Here is a 13639-nt window from a genome sequence, read left to right as displayed (position 1 = left end):
CGTTCTTCAACCTCATCAAGATCTCCAGTATTAACCCCTTAGTCCATCAATAGTCCATCAATCCTGCCTTTTTTTTGTCTTTTGTCCTTTTTAGGGCCACACCCGTGGCATATGGAGGTTCCCAGACTCGGGGTCGAATTGGAGCTGTTGCTGCTGGCCTATGCCAGAGCCACAGCAATGCCAGATCTGAGCTGTGTCTGTGACCTACACCATAGCTCATGGCAACACCGGATCCTTTACCCACTGAACGAGGCCAGGGATCAAACCCGCAACCTCACGGTTCCTAGTTGGATTCATTTCCACTGTGCCACGACGGGAATTCCAGTCCTGCTTTCTTTATGGCACACTTGAACTGATTTAAATCCATGGTCCATGTCACTTCATTCGAAGAAGGAAGAAGTATTCCTTTTCTCATTTTTTATTCTTTTATTAAGTATGTACTGAGCATTTAGATGCCAGGCACTGCTCTAAGCAATCCAAGTACCCTGATGAACCAGATAATATACCTGGCCCCATGGAATCTACTTTCTTCAGGGAAGAGACTGACAATAAGCAAAAGAATAAATAAACAAAGTGACATCTAGACACGATAAATGCTATTAAAGAAAACATAAATGGTGTCAAATATAGAAAGTAATAGGAAGATAGAAAACGATGAGATTCAGTGGTCAGAAAAGGCTCCACCAAGGAGATGACATGACCTAAGACTGGGCACCCAAAGGCCCTGAGGTGGGAGCTTGGTATATTCCAAGAACAAACAAACAGAAAAATCAATATGGCTAGAGAGCTGTAAATGGGGGAAGAGTGCTACTGCATCAAGTCTGAGAGTTGCAAAGTCATGGAGAGTGGTCTGGAAGGAATGAGAAGCCACTAAAGGCAGAGAAGGAGTAGGCTCTGCTTAAGAATTTAAATTACCCTTTCAGCAATATTCTGAACTTCATCTTTCTATTATATTTTGAACTTGTGTAGTAAAAGTCTTGTCACAGATTGATTCTAGCTATCTATTTTTCTCATGCCTACTGAGAGATGATGTAAAGAGCAGAATGATTCTACCACAAATTCATGATCGGCATCATCAAACTGCCTCAGCACTGCCAGGAAGTCCCACAACTCTTCTTGTTAGGCCTCAGTCCTCTCAGATAGACTGCTCCTTTCCTTACCCATCAACTGCTCTTAGCAGATGACTTGATTTTCTATTTCTGAGAAAACTGAAGGCATCAGAAAGGAACTTCCTTATATTCCTTACATAAATTAGGCCCATTTGCTCCTGTTACAGCAAAATGATTGTTTCCCTTCCTGTGTAAGTCTAATAATCTCATCCTACGCTTTGGATCCTGTCTTCTGGTTTCTCAGCAATCTTACTGGATCTTTCTCTCTTGAACATTTAAATTTATCTCCTTAACTGGAGTCTTACAATTATCTTTTAAACATGCCTATCTTTCCTATTGAAAAAATAAATAAACAAGGCTCTCTTTCCACTCCCATATGGACAACTACCTTGCAGTGTTATTTGGCACTGGTCCACAAACTGATATTGGCCTACCATGAGATAAGTATGAAAGTTGAAAGTAAAAATTTTGAAACTTTTACAAAAATCTGACCAAGTCTGATTTTATGTCCGTTAAATATAAAATATTTGGAATGGGAGTTCCCACTGTGGCTCAGTGGTTAACGAATCCGACTAGGAACCATGAGGTTTTGGGTTTGATCCCTGGCCTTGCTCAGTGGGTTAAGGATCCGGCATTGCCGTGAGCTGTGGAGTAGCTCGCAGACGCGGCTCAGATCCCGAGTTGCTATGGCTCTGGTGTAGGCCAGCAGCTACAGCTCCGATTAGACCTCTAGCCTGGGAACCTCCATTATGGCGCAGGAGTGGCCCTATAAATGACAAAAAGACAAAAAATATATAAAAAAATAAAATAAAATAAAAATAAATAAAATATTTGGACTTTAATTTTCTAAAAATTCGTTATTATTGTAACTTCATAGAATTATTAATCTGTAATGAATTGGAAATTAAAAAAAAAAAACTTCATCACAGATAAGGACACTACTTCTGCTAATGTCCTCATTGTACCCTCAGAGGAAACCTTATCAAAGAGTTTTCTATGCTTGAGTTCTTTAACTCAGATCCATTTTATTCCACAACCCACTCCAAAATGAATAATGTTACCCTGTGTGTTATGGGCTGAACTGTGTTCCCTCCTAAAATTCATTAAGGCCTAACTCCCAGGATCTCCGAATGTGACTGTATTTGGATAAGGCCTTTAAGAGGGAAATAAGGTCATTAGGGTGGGCTCTCATCAAATATGATGGATATCCTTATAAGAAGAGGATGTTTGGACATGGAGAGACATGAGACACATATGCATATAGATGGACAACCATGTGAGGACCTAGTGAGAAGGTGGCTGTGTGTGAGCCATGGAGAGAGGCCTCAGGAGAAACCAAACCTGCTGTCTCTTTGATCTCAGACTTCTAGCCTCCAGTTTGTGATATTTTGTTATGGCAGCCCTAGCAAACTAATGCACCATGTCAGTAAAGGCAACAAGGTATTTTCTAGTTCTCACCTTGGCTGACCTCTCTTATCTCCCTTAGGTGATCTAATTCATAATCACGGCTTATTTTATATATATGTGTATGTGTGTGTATAAAGCAACTCAACCTTGTGTCTAGCTTAGCATCAGACTCAGCATCTTTCTCCACTTACCATTTCATTACTTAGCATCTGTTCTCCCTTACCATTGCCTTTCATAATGTGAGATGTCACCATCCGTTTTTCTACACCAGAAGCCTGAGTCATCCCACTCCATTATCACTACCCGTATGCAACCTATTACCATGTCTTTTCAATTCACACTCCTCCTACTTCTTTAATTCATTCAATTTTATCCACCACCATCTCTCTAATCCAAATTACCTTCATTTTCTGTGAACTGGGTTTCTTATCAGGTTTATGCAGACATGCTACCTTGCTCTCTCTGATCCATTCTCATCCACTCCAGCTATCTTTTTGAAACACAAAATTATCATGTTTGATTACCTGCTTGAATCATTGCCCTGCTTGAAAGGTTTCCATAACTTTCTGCTGCTCTTATGATAAAATCAATAGGCAGTCCTGCCAAGTCAGGCCCCTATGTACTTCTCCATTCATATGTTATACTCTTGTTTTCAGTGCTCTAGTCACTTTCACTTTTTCAAATGTGACATTGAAACCTGCCAAACTTTGTTTCTGCGGTTTTTCTGGCACCAAAACAAACAAACACAAAAAAGTAAATCAAACCTAAGAAAAAAAACCCGCCAAAGCCATGCTTAGGAACATACTTCCTCACTAAACCCATCCCCATTAACCCTTGTCTTTCTTCAGGTATCAGCTCCTTCATCAGTTTCAAAGGAAGATTTTCTCTCATCTCCTTGATGAGGTCAAAAACTCCTCTTACATATTTGATCTCTTTACTAGAATTTCAACTCCACAAAAGGGCAAGAACTTTATACCCAATGCTAAGCAAAGGGCCTAAAATAGTGGCTGATCAATAAAAATCTGTTGACTGAAAGAATGACTGGAAGTTCCCATTGTGGCTCAGCGGGTTAAGAACCCGACTAGTATCCACGAGGACTCAGTTTTGATCCCTGGTCTCGATCATTGGTTTAGGGATCCCGTGCTGCCGTGAGCTGCAGCACAGGTTGAAGATGGGTCTTGGATCCCTCGTTGCTGTGGCTGTAGCATGGGCTGGCAGCTGCAGTGCAGCTTTGATTCAACCCCTAGCTTGGGAACTCCCATATGCTGCAGGTGCAGCTGAAAAAAAAGAAAAAAAAAAAAAGAATGACTAAATTAGGCCTCTTACAAATCAATTTAAAAAAGACAAACACAAGATTAGGAATTAAAATGTCAACTAATCAAAACACAAATGTTTAAGCTTACCAGTGATCAAAGAGATGTAACTGTAAGATGATAATATTTTCATAGGCACTAAATATACAAAAGGTTAATACCTAGGATTTAGAACTACAGGCATTCTCATAAAACTGATTTGGAGAATATAAATTTGTAACAGCAATATAGGCATAGCTCGGAAATATTGTGGGTTTGGTTCCAGACCAGTGAAGTAAAGTGAACATTGTAATAAAGCGAGTCATGAGAATTTTTGGGTTTCTCAGTGCATATAAAAGTTGTTTACACTACACACACACACACGCACACACACACAATAATCTAATAAGTGGGAAACAGCATTATATCTAAAAAATAATGTACATATCCTACTAAAAAATACTTTATTGCTAAAAAACTTGCTAACCATCACCTGAGTCTTTACCTTTACTGGTAGAGGGTTTGAAATATTTAGAGAATTACCAAGATATGACACAAGACATGAAGTGAGCAAATGCTGTTCAAAAAATGACAACAGACTTGCTTGACATAGGTCTGCCACAAACCTTTGATTTGCAAAAAATGAAATGTATGTGAAATACAATAAAGTGAAACACAATAATGAGGTACGCCTATAAGAAAAACCTTAAATTCTTGCAAGCCTTTGAAAATTTACTTTTACCAAATCACCAGAGATATACAAAGACTTAGGTACAAGGGTATTTACTGCAGTGCTGTCTATAATGGAAAAAAAAAAAAAAGGAAAAAAGGCAAATGTCAAAAATTGAGAGACTGGTTAAACAACATTATGTGATAAATCTATCTTAATGTAACTAATTATTTTGTAGGCCAAATGGACAAATGTAGGACAAACGGTACACTATGTGAATAAAGTGAGTTTTAGTATGACCATGTTTTTTTTTTGCTTTAACAATAATAATCTAAATATGTACATATAAACTCACTCTAGTTTTCCACAGGATAAAAGACTGAAAAACAAAACATACCAAAGTCTTAAGCGTATTAATAGTGGTGTTTTGGGAGTTCCCATCATGGCTCAGGGTTAATGAACCTGACTGGTACCCATGAGGATGTGGGTTCGATGCCTGGTCTTGCCCAGTGGGTTAAGGATCTGGTGTTGCCGTGAGCTATGGTGTAGGTCGCAGATGAGGCTCGTATCCCATGTTGCTGTGGCTGTGGCGTAGGCTGGTGGCTGATTTGACCCCTAGCCTCCTGGGAACTTCCATATACCACAGGTGCAGTCCTAAAAAGCAAAAAAAAAAAAAAAAAAGTAGAGTTTTTTTTTTTTTGCATATTTACTTTCTAAATATTCTATGATAAACATGTTTTACAAGAAAAGATGACATACATAAAAAAGTAATAGCCTGAATGATGATATTTATGGTTAAAAAACAGAAATATTTCAGCTGCTTTATACATAATCAGGTAGTTCTCAACCTAGACTCCTGCTTATTGGGATTACCTATGGAACTTTAGGGCCCCATCTGCAAATTCGTTTTGGTGTAACACTATCATGTTATTCTAGCTTGAGACTTACACTTACTATAATGCTTTTAACAACTGCTAAGAAAAAACATTTCATATAAATATTTTTAAATATTATAAAATAAGAGACTAGAAAACAATTTGATTAATCACCTGACTTCAGGTTGGCATTAATAGGTCTGGGAGCTGCTGCAGCCATCTGTTCCCGTCGAGGATCTTGGTAACTCATTTTACTGATGAATTCAATTGCGGCTTCTATACTTCTGTTATTAGTTTTCTGAAGAGCTTGTATAACCATATCCTGATATGAAGTTTAAAAAAAAAAGAAATAAAATTTAAATTTTATACTAAGAAGTTAAGAACACTACAACATCCATTAGAGAAATTCATAATTTTGAAGAACAAGGCCCCAAGCTATAATATTAAATGTCTTGTTTGTAAAACCACTAAAGGGGAGAGGGGCAAGATAGGGGCAGGGGATTAAGGGGTACAAGTTACCCCTTATGTATAAAATAAATAAGCTCCAAGGATTTACTGTACAGAACAGCAATACTATAAAAATCCATACAATCTCAAATTACTAAGGACTAAAGAAAACAAAACAAACCCTCGAATTCTCCAAATGTTACTTTAATATTTTCACTTTTGTGTAACATATTACTCTTTTCTTCTAGGGTTTTCTTTCAGCTACAGTCACAGCAACATGATTCTAAATTTTTCATTCTTTTATTTATTTATTTACTTATTTATTTTTGGCCATCCCAAGGCATGGAGTTCCTGGGCCAGGGATCAGATCTGAGCCACAGTTGTGACCAACCTATGCCACAGCTGTGGCAACACCAGATCCTTAACCCACTGTGTGGGTCCAGGGACAGAACCTGCATCCCAGTGCTGCAGAGACACTGCTGATCCTGTTGTACCACAGCAGGAACTCCTAAATATTTCATTCTTTTTTTTTTTCTTATTTATTTTTATTGAGGTACAGCTGAGGTATAACATTAGTTTCAGATATACAATGTAATAATTTCAGTATAAATATTTCATTCTTAATTTCACTCTTATATAAACAGAGACTAACAAATTGTTAAAAAGGTATTAATCAAACCAGTTTTTTGTATCATTAAAGTACCTTTTATTAAGCACCTTTGCCACTGTGTTTACCGGTAAAAGTGCTATGTATTTCTGGTTCCTATCTTCTTAGAGCTTACATTTTCAGAGAATTTTACTTACAAGGACACAAATATAGAGCAAACAGTAGAGAAAAAACACTCAGACTATACACGATTATGTGATGAAGATTTTAGGAGGCTAGATGATACGGTGGAAAAAGCAGGGAATGTGGAATCAAACGGTGAGTTCAGGCAGCCCTGCTTTACCATGCTTTGTTTTTCATGCTTAGAAGCAAAAATATACTTGAGCATGCCCCACTTTAGAACTGTGTGAACTTCGGTAACTTAAAGCATTTCAGAGTTCAGTTTCATCTGTAATACACTTAAGAGTTGATGTGAGGATTAAACAAGAAAACATGTAAAAGCACATAAGCACATTACTTGAAGCTCAGATATTGGTTGTCCTACTCTGTTCCTTGTCCTTTATGTTATATGCAAACATAAATGATACACTAACATACAGAAAGTATACTGATACGCATTTTTCAGGGGGAGGCAGGTACTTACTTGTCCTAGAGGATTTAGTATTTCAAACTATATATACATACATATATATAATTTTTTTTTGTCTTTTGTCTTTTTAGGGCTGCTCCTAATTGGAGCTGTAGCTGCCAACCTATGCCACAGCCACAGCAACGCCAGATCAGAGCCGCGTCTGCAACCTACACCACAGCTCACGGCAAAGCTGGATCCTTAACCCACTGAGCGAGGCCAGGGAACAATCCCGCAACCTCATGGTTCCTAGTAGGATTCATTTTCACTGCACCATCGTGGGAACTCCCAAACAATATTTTTAAATCATAAGTGGCTTAGTAAGACTAATGGGTGAACAGGCTACTGACAGATGATCCCCTTCGTGAAATGACTGGAGATGACTTTGAGGCCAAGCAAAAATAGGGCAGAGACTTGTTGCCCACTCTAGATCCATCCAAACTTTCTTAGAAAAAGTTACTGATTTTATTGGAAGAATCTTTCTTATAGCTACAGTTGCCACATGACAATTCTGACCAATGAGACAAGAACCAAAGATTTCTAGAAGAATATTGCTATCCCTGATTTATGTACTAGTCCTTCATGCATCTTGTTTCCTAGACAATAAATACGACACCTGTGCTAGAGTTTGCTGCTACCAAGAAGGAAAATTCAAGAGATTCATTAAGACATTAATCTCTTTTTTTGGCCACACCAGTGGCATGTAGACATTCCCACAGCATGGTAGTGACAACATTGGATCCTTAACCACTAGGTCACTAGGGAACTGGTTTCTGCTATCTTTAAGAAACTGAACTAATGGTCACTATATTAACTGAGTCACTATTTTGTTTAAAGCATTATTATTTGGATTTTTATTAAAAGCAACCAAACTCAAACCTGATAAAAAGGTAGAATGCAGTCACATTTTATGCCAGTAAGACTTTGTAAATCTGTGGTGAGATACAAAGGATCAGTAAGTCTCACTGTTTGTACAAATTTAAAATAATACTAATCATCCAAATTAAAATTCACCAGGGAGGGCTTCACTTTGAAACTGGTTAAACCAAGTGAATGTATTTAGGCTATAATCACAAGCAGTGCCATCTCAGTTGGTAAGAAAACTAGCACCCACTATTCTTTTTCAACATTGGGGGAACCATATTCTTGTCTTTTTGGGGCCGCACCTGCAGTACATGGAAATTCCAGTCTAGGGGTCAAATAGAGCTGCAGCTGCCAGCCTGTCACAACCACTGCAATGCAGGATCCAAGCTGCATCTGAGACCTACACCACAGCTCACAGCAGTGCTGGATCCTTAATCCACTGAAGAAGGCCAGAGATCAAACCCGCAACCTCACGGACACTAGGCAAGTTCTTAACATGATGAGCCACGATGGGAACTCCAGGAAACCGTATTCTTTTATTTTATTTATTTATTTTTTTGTGATTTCTGGGGCCGCTCCCGCGGCATATGGAGGTTCCCAGGCTAGGGGTCCAATCGGAGCTGCAGCCACCGGCCTACGCCACAGCCACAGCAACTCGGGATCCGAGCCGCGTCTGCAATCTACACCACAGTTCACGCAATGCTGGCTCCTTAACCCACTAAGTACATAATCATAGAAAATAAATGTTTTAAATAACAAAACAAAATATGATTAAACAATATACAGACTAGGAAATGTTCAAAATGAGTTCTGCAGGTAAATACTAAAGATTTAACATAATTAACATGAACTGAAATTTCATCAAAAAAAAAAAAGCCTTTTGAAATTCTTGGAGATGGATCAACAATTTCTAGTTTTTGTGAATTTAAGATTTGAGTCTGAAAGTGATGTGAACATAACTGCTTAATGATAGCTCTGTCTGTACTTTCTTCTCTGTAGTAGAAACTTAAATTTCATATACTTAGGGCTATCATTTCTACAAGAGCCACTCAGCTCACCAGAGCTCCTGTGGCAAACAAACACATGTCCTCACCCTCACCTGTGTCTTTCGTCACCTGCACTTCCACTCTTGACTTCGTGATGTGACCTTTTAAATCCCAGAACCACAGAGAAAACTACAGAAATAATAATTATTTTGTCTTAATAATTAATGGAATTATAACATTTTTTGCTGATAAAATACACAAATCTGTATACACAGTTAAATTCTCTCAAAGAAAACATTTAGGCACGAAATCTCTAAAGCATTATGTAGGTAAGAAAAATCCTTTTTTTTTTTTTTTTTTGGTCTTTTGTTGTTGTTGTTGTTGCTATTTCTTGGGCCGCTCCCACGGCATATGGAGGTTCCCAGGCTAGGGGTTGAATCGGAGCTGCAGCTGCTGTCCTACGCCAGGGCCACAGCAACGCAGGATCCAAGCCGCGTCTGCAACCTACACCACAACTCACGGCAACGCCGGATCGTTAACCCACTGAGCAAGGGCAGGGACCGAACCCGCAACCTCATGGTTCCTAGTCGGATTCGTTAACCACTGCGCCACAACGGGAACTCCAGAAAAATACTTTCTTTTGTTTTTAAAAATTCTTACCTCATCAAATCCAGCAGCTTGCAAATCCTGAAGCATCTGAGGATTAATCTCTGAAGTACTCCGACTTGTTTCATTTGCAAATGGTTGTAAAGAGTTTCGAATTTCCAGCAAGGCTTTATGATGCGTCCCAAATTTGGGTGGATTTCTGACTTGTCGAGGATCTTCAGCTGACATTTTACCCATGGTATGCTCAGCCTTAGCAGCATCAGATGGTTTGGATAAATTCCTAAGGGATTCCCGAATTTCTTGCAGCATCTGCCGGCTGCTGCCAGTGTAGTTACTGGCAGGAAAGGTCTTAGGCCTCATTTGTCTATATCCTTCTGGCTTTTCACTTCTCTTCATGAAAACATCTATATATATAACCCACACAAAGGACTTCTTTAAGAGCTACTTGATAGATTCAGAGCTTTTCCTTGAGCAAAACTGTAAAAAGATCCTTTGTAGAAGTCCCCAGGAATGTTAAAGTTCTTTACAATCTAAACAAAAGAAAAAATAAACAAAAGCTATAAAGTGACTGACTGATAAAGCAGTACCAGGTCCAGGAGCCACTCCCTGATCTGCATGCTCTGTCTTCCAAGACCAACCAGTGGATACCTGAAACCTCAGACAGTACCTGACCCTATGTATACAGCAGACCCCTAAACAACACGGTTCTAAACAGCATATATAGGGATGCACATACATGGATTTTTTTTCAACAAATTTGTACTACAGTACAACATGATCTGAGGTTGTTTGAATCTGAGAACTGTGGATATGGAAGGCTGACTGTAAAGTTATATGTGATTTTCACTGCACAGAGGGTTGGCACCCCAACCGTTGTGTTGTTCGACAGCCAACTGTACTGTTTTTTCCCTATATATACATACCTAGGATAATTTACTAATTAGGCACAGTAAAAGGTTAACAATAATAAAACAGAACAATTATAACATCATATAATAAAAGTTATGTGAACATAGTTTCTCTCTCAAAATATCTTACTGTATAAATGTAATGCCTTTTCCATCTTGACCAAGCATTTATATACTGTGGCCCTAACTTTTACAGTTGTAGGTGTGACAGCAAAACTAGCTCAGGCTGATGGCTTCAAGGGAACTGATACTGGAGGCTAGAAAAATGGAGAACCATATTTCACAGTGGCAAAATATTTGATAAAGTGGTTTGCCTGTTACAACTTACAAGGTAACAAAGAGCCCATGGAACCTGTAGTTCTATGAAAATAGTTTAGAAAAGAGAATCTTAGAAGTGTATGTTGGCTGCTACTGGCTATTTAGCAAAGCATTATAAATGATTAGGTCAGGAAAGAAGCAGCTCATTCACAAGCATAAACATAAAGAGTTCAGAAATTTAAAGTCTTGCAGAACTGGAAAAGCAACTTGCTTCTAGACCCCAACAGGAAGAGAAAGGATTAGAAGACCGAGCAGAGATGCCTACTGACACCTCTTAGCTGACTAAAGTACCTCAGTAATTAAAAACCACAAAAACCCAACATTAGGTATGGCCTTCCCTCAACCAATTGAGAAGAGAAATGGGAGTTCTCAAATCTTTGGATGAGAACTTTGGTTATGGTTACTGACACATGAAACTGACTGGAACTAAACACATCAGAGACTTACTAACTATGAGAAAACTGTTTTGTTGAAAATTTTTTTTTGTTTTAAACCACTTGTCAAACTAAAAAGCCTTCAACTATTCAAAAATTAAAACCCTTGGGCTCTCAACTTCTTGAGCAGTAACTTAGTCAAGAAAGATTTGTACCTTCCAAAGTGGGGATATTCCCCCAAAAGTCACACTTCATATGTGGCCAAGGATGATAACTGAAAAATAAGTCTCAAGAGGTTCTTGGAGACCAATGGCAAAAAGTCACCGATAACAACAGATGAGGAAGTTCCTGCCAGATAATTGAAACAAGGTCCAGTCAAGGACTCACCCTTTCCTCCAGGGCTGGCTGCTTTTAGGAGATCTGCCCATGGAGATTTTAAAATTATTTCATTGGCAACCACTAGTTCCCACTCTTCCGTTTTTCTAATAACAGTGCTTATCATGACGACCCTCCAGTCCTTCTTCTACCATTGTGTACAGTGGTGAGGGAGAGGCAGATAGAGAGAAGGACAGGGAAGATAACTTCACAGGTCTCTGGACCAAGAGGAGCTAAATCTGACCTGATGGAGAGATTACTGGACATACGGACCACAGGACCTGTGAATCTAGTTCCTGCTGTTCCTTAAGGCCCAATATGCGAGCAAAAGAAAAACATAATACTATCAAAATCTTTCTAGAACAGAAAGTATAGTGTTTTCTTTCTTTCTTTTTAGGACCACACCTGCTGGATATGGAAATTCCTGGTCTATGGGTCGAATCAGACCTGCAGCTGTTGGCCACAGCAACACCAGATCTGAGCCGTGCCTGCTACCTGCACTGCAGCTCACAGCAACTCTGGATCCTTAACCCACTGATCCGAGCCAGGGATCAAACCCATGTCCTCATGGATACCAGTCGGATTTGTTACTGCTGAGCTACAAAGGGAACTCCTCTTTTTTTTGGTTTTAATTGAAGTATAGTTGACTTACAATATCGTGTTAGTTTCAGGTGTATAGCACAATGATTAGATACATATTTTTTTCAGATTCTTTTCCCTTTTGGATTATTACAAAACATTGAGTAGTTTCCAGTCCAGTAGGTCCTTGTTGGGTTATTTTATATATAGGAATATAGTGTTTACTTGATTCTAAGATATGTTTTCCACATTCTAACATTTCTGGAATTGAGCATATCTTAAAATCAATATTAAAAGGAATTTGCCAGCTCCAAAGCAGAGAAGTTCTGGAATGGCAGACAATACACATAACTAACCTGATCATAAATAAAAGGTGAAATTTCCTTGTCACTTCAATTACTTCATTATCATTAGTAGTGGTAGTGGCATTTTGCTTTTTAGGGTTGCACCTGAGGCACATGGAGGTTCCCAGCCTAGGGGTCTAATCAGAACTACGGCTGCCGGCCACAGCCATGCAGGATCTGAGTCGCGTCTGCAACCTACACACAGCTCATGGGAATGCCAGATCCTTAACCCAACTGAGAGAGGCCCGGGGATCAAACCAGAAACCTCATGGTTCCCAGTCGGATTCATTTCTGCGGCATCATGATGGGAGCTCCTACATTATTTTCACTGATAGCACCACATGTAGTTGAATCTAGACCCTTGATTAATGCTCAGAATGTCTTCAAAAAGATTCTGCTATGAAGCAGCATCACGTATTTAGAAATTGTCATCTAATAGGCAATGCAATTAAAGGCATAAACGACTGCCAAATTTAGGCAAGATCGTAGAATTTTCAAAAGTAAGAGTCTTTTATGAAGCACAGGTACTCAGACATGAAATGCCTGTCAAAACATTTTGAAGTAGATATATATATATATATGATTTATTTTGCTGTATACCTGACACTAACACAAATTTATAAGTCAACTAAACTACAATAAAATGTATTAAAACAAAACAAGACAAAACTTTTTGAGTTACCCAGAAGAGGCTGTTTGATTTCCAGCACTACTCATTCAACTCAGGAGAAAACAAAACTAAGAGTTTAAGCAAAAAGGAAAGGAAGACAAAACCCAGTACTCTTCAATATGCCTCAAAATTATATATTTAATCACAAACAATAAAGAGGTTCAAGATAATTAGCTGGGCTTATGAAAAGCAGCATGTCACCATGATGTTATTGGTTAACTAACCAAATCGCAATGTAACTCAGAAGAATTCTAGATTCTGAATGTGAATAAAGCTGAGGCTCAAATTTCATTGTGACTGAAAAAAAAATTAATGGCAAATGACTGAATGAATAAATGTATGCTACTGAAGGTTAGTAGAAATTATGTTTATTTTCTTCCCTGAAAAACTTACTAAATAGATTGCTTGTTTTAGACTTAATGGTGTCTTAGAACTGAGGACATAGGACAATTCAACCTCACCTCTAAATAACTATATATTGAAATACATCATGTAGCTGTATCTCCAACTGATCTATCCCCTACTGATGGGCCTTTTACTTATTTGCAATTTTTTGCTCTTATATGTAATGTTTTAAACA

The 13639-nt window shown here is 38.5% G+C and overlaps 1 protein-coding gene across 1 annotated transcript in view; it reads right to left on the bottom strand.

Moving 5' to 3' along the window:
• Positions 1-13639, bottom strand: part of LATS1 (large tumor suppressor kinase 1) — a 42652-nt gene that overhangs the window by 24728 nt on the left and 4285 nt on the right. Inside the window, exons 2-3 of the mRNA XM_047769964.1 lie at positions 9546-10021; positions 5528-5675 (exon numbers count right to left, since the gene is read on the bottom strand). Of these exons, the coding sequence (XP_047625920.1) occupies positions 5528-5675; positions 9546-9887 (490 nt within the window). The 5' untranslated portion in view covers positions 9888-10021. The remainder of the gene's footprint in view (positions 1-5527; positions 5676-9545; positions 10022-13639) is intronic.

This window comes from Phacochoerus africanus, chromosome 2, assembly GCF_016906955.1.
Source record: "Phacochoerus africanus isolate WHEZ1 chromosome 2, ROS_Pafr_v1, whole genome shotgun sequence".
In the NCBI taxonomy this organism is placed as follows: domain Eukaryota; kingdom Metazoa; phylum Chordata; class Mammalia; order Artiodactyla; family Suidae; genus Phacochoerus; species Phacochoerus africanus.
Note: the sequence above shows the minus strand (reverse complement) of the source record. Positions and strands in the feature narration are given on the sequence as shown.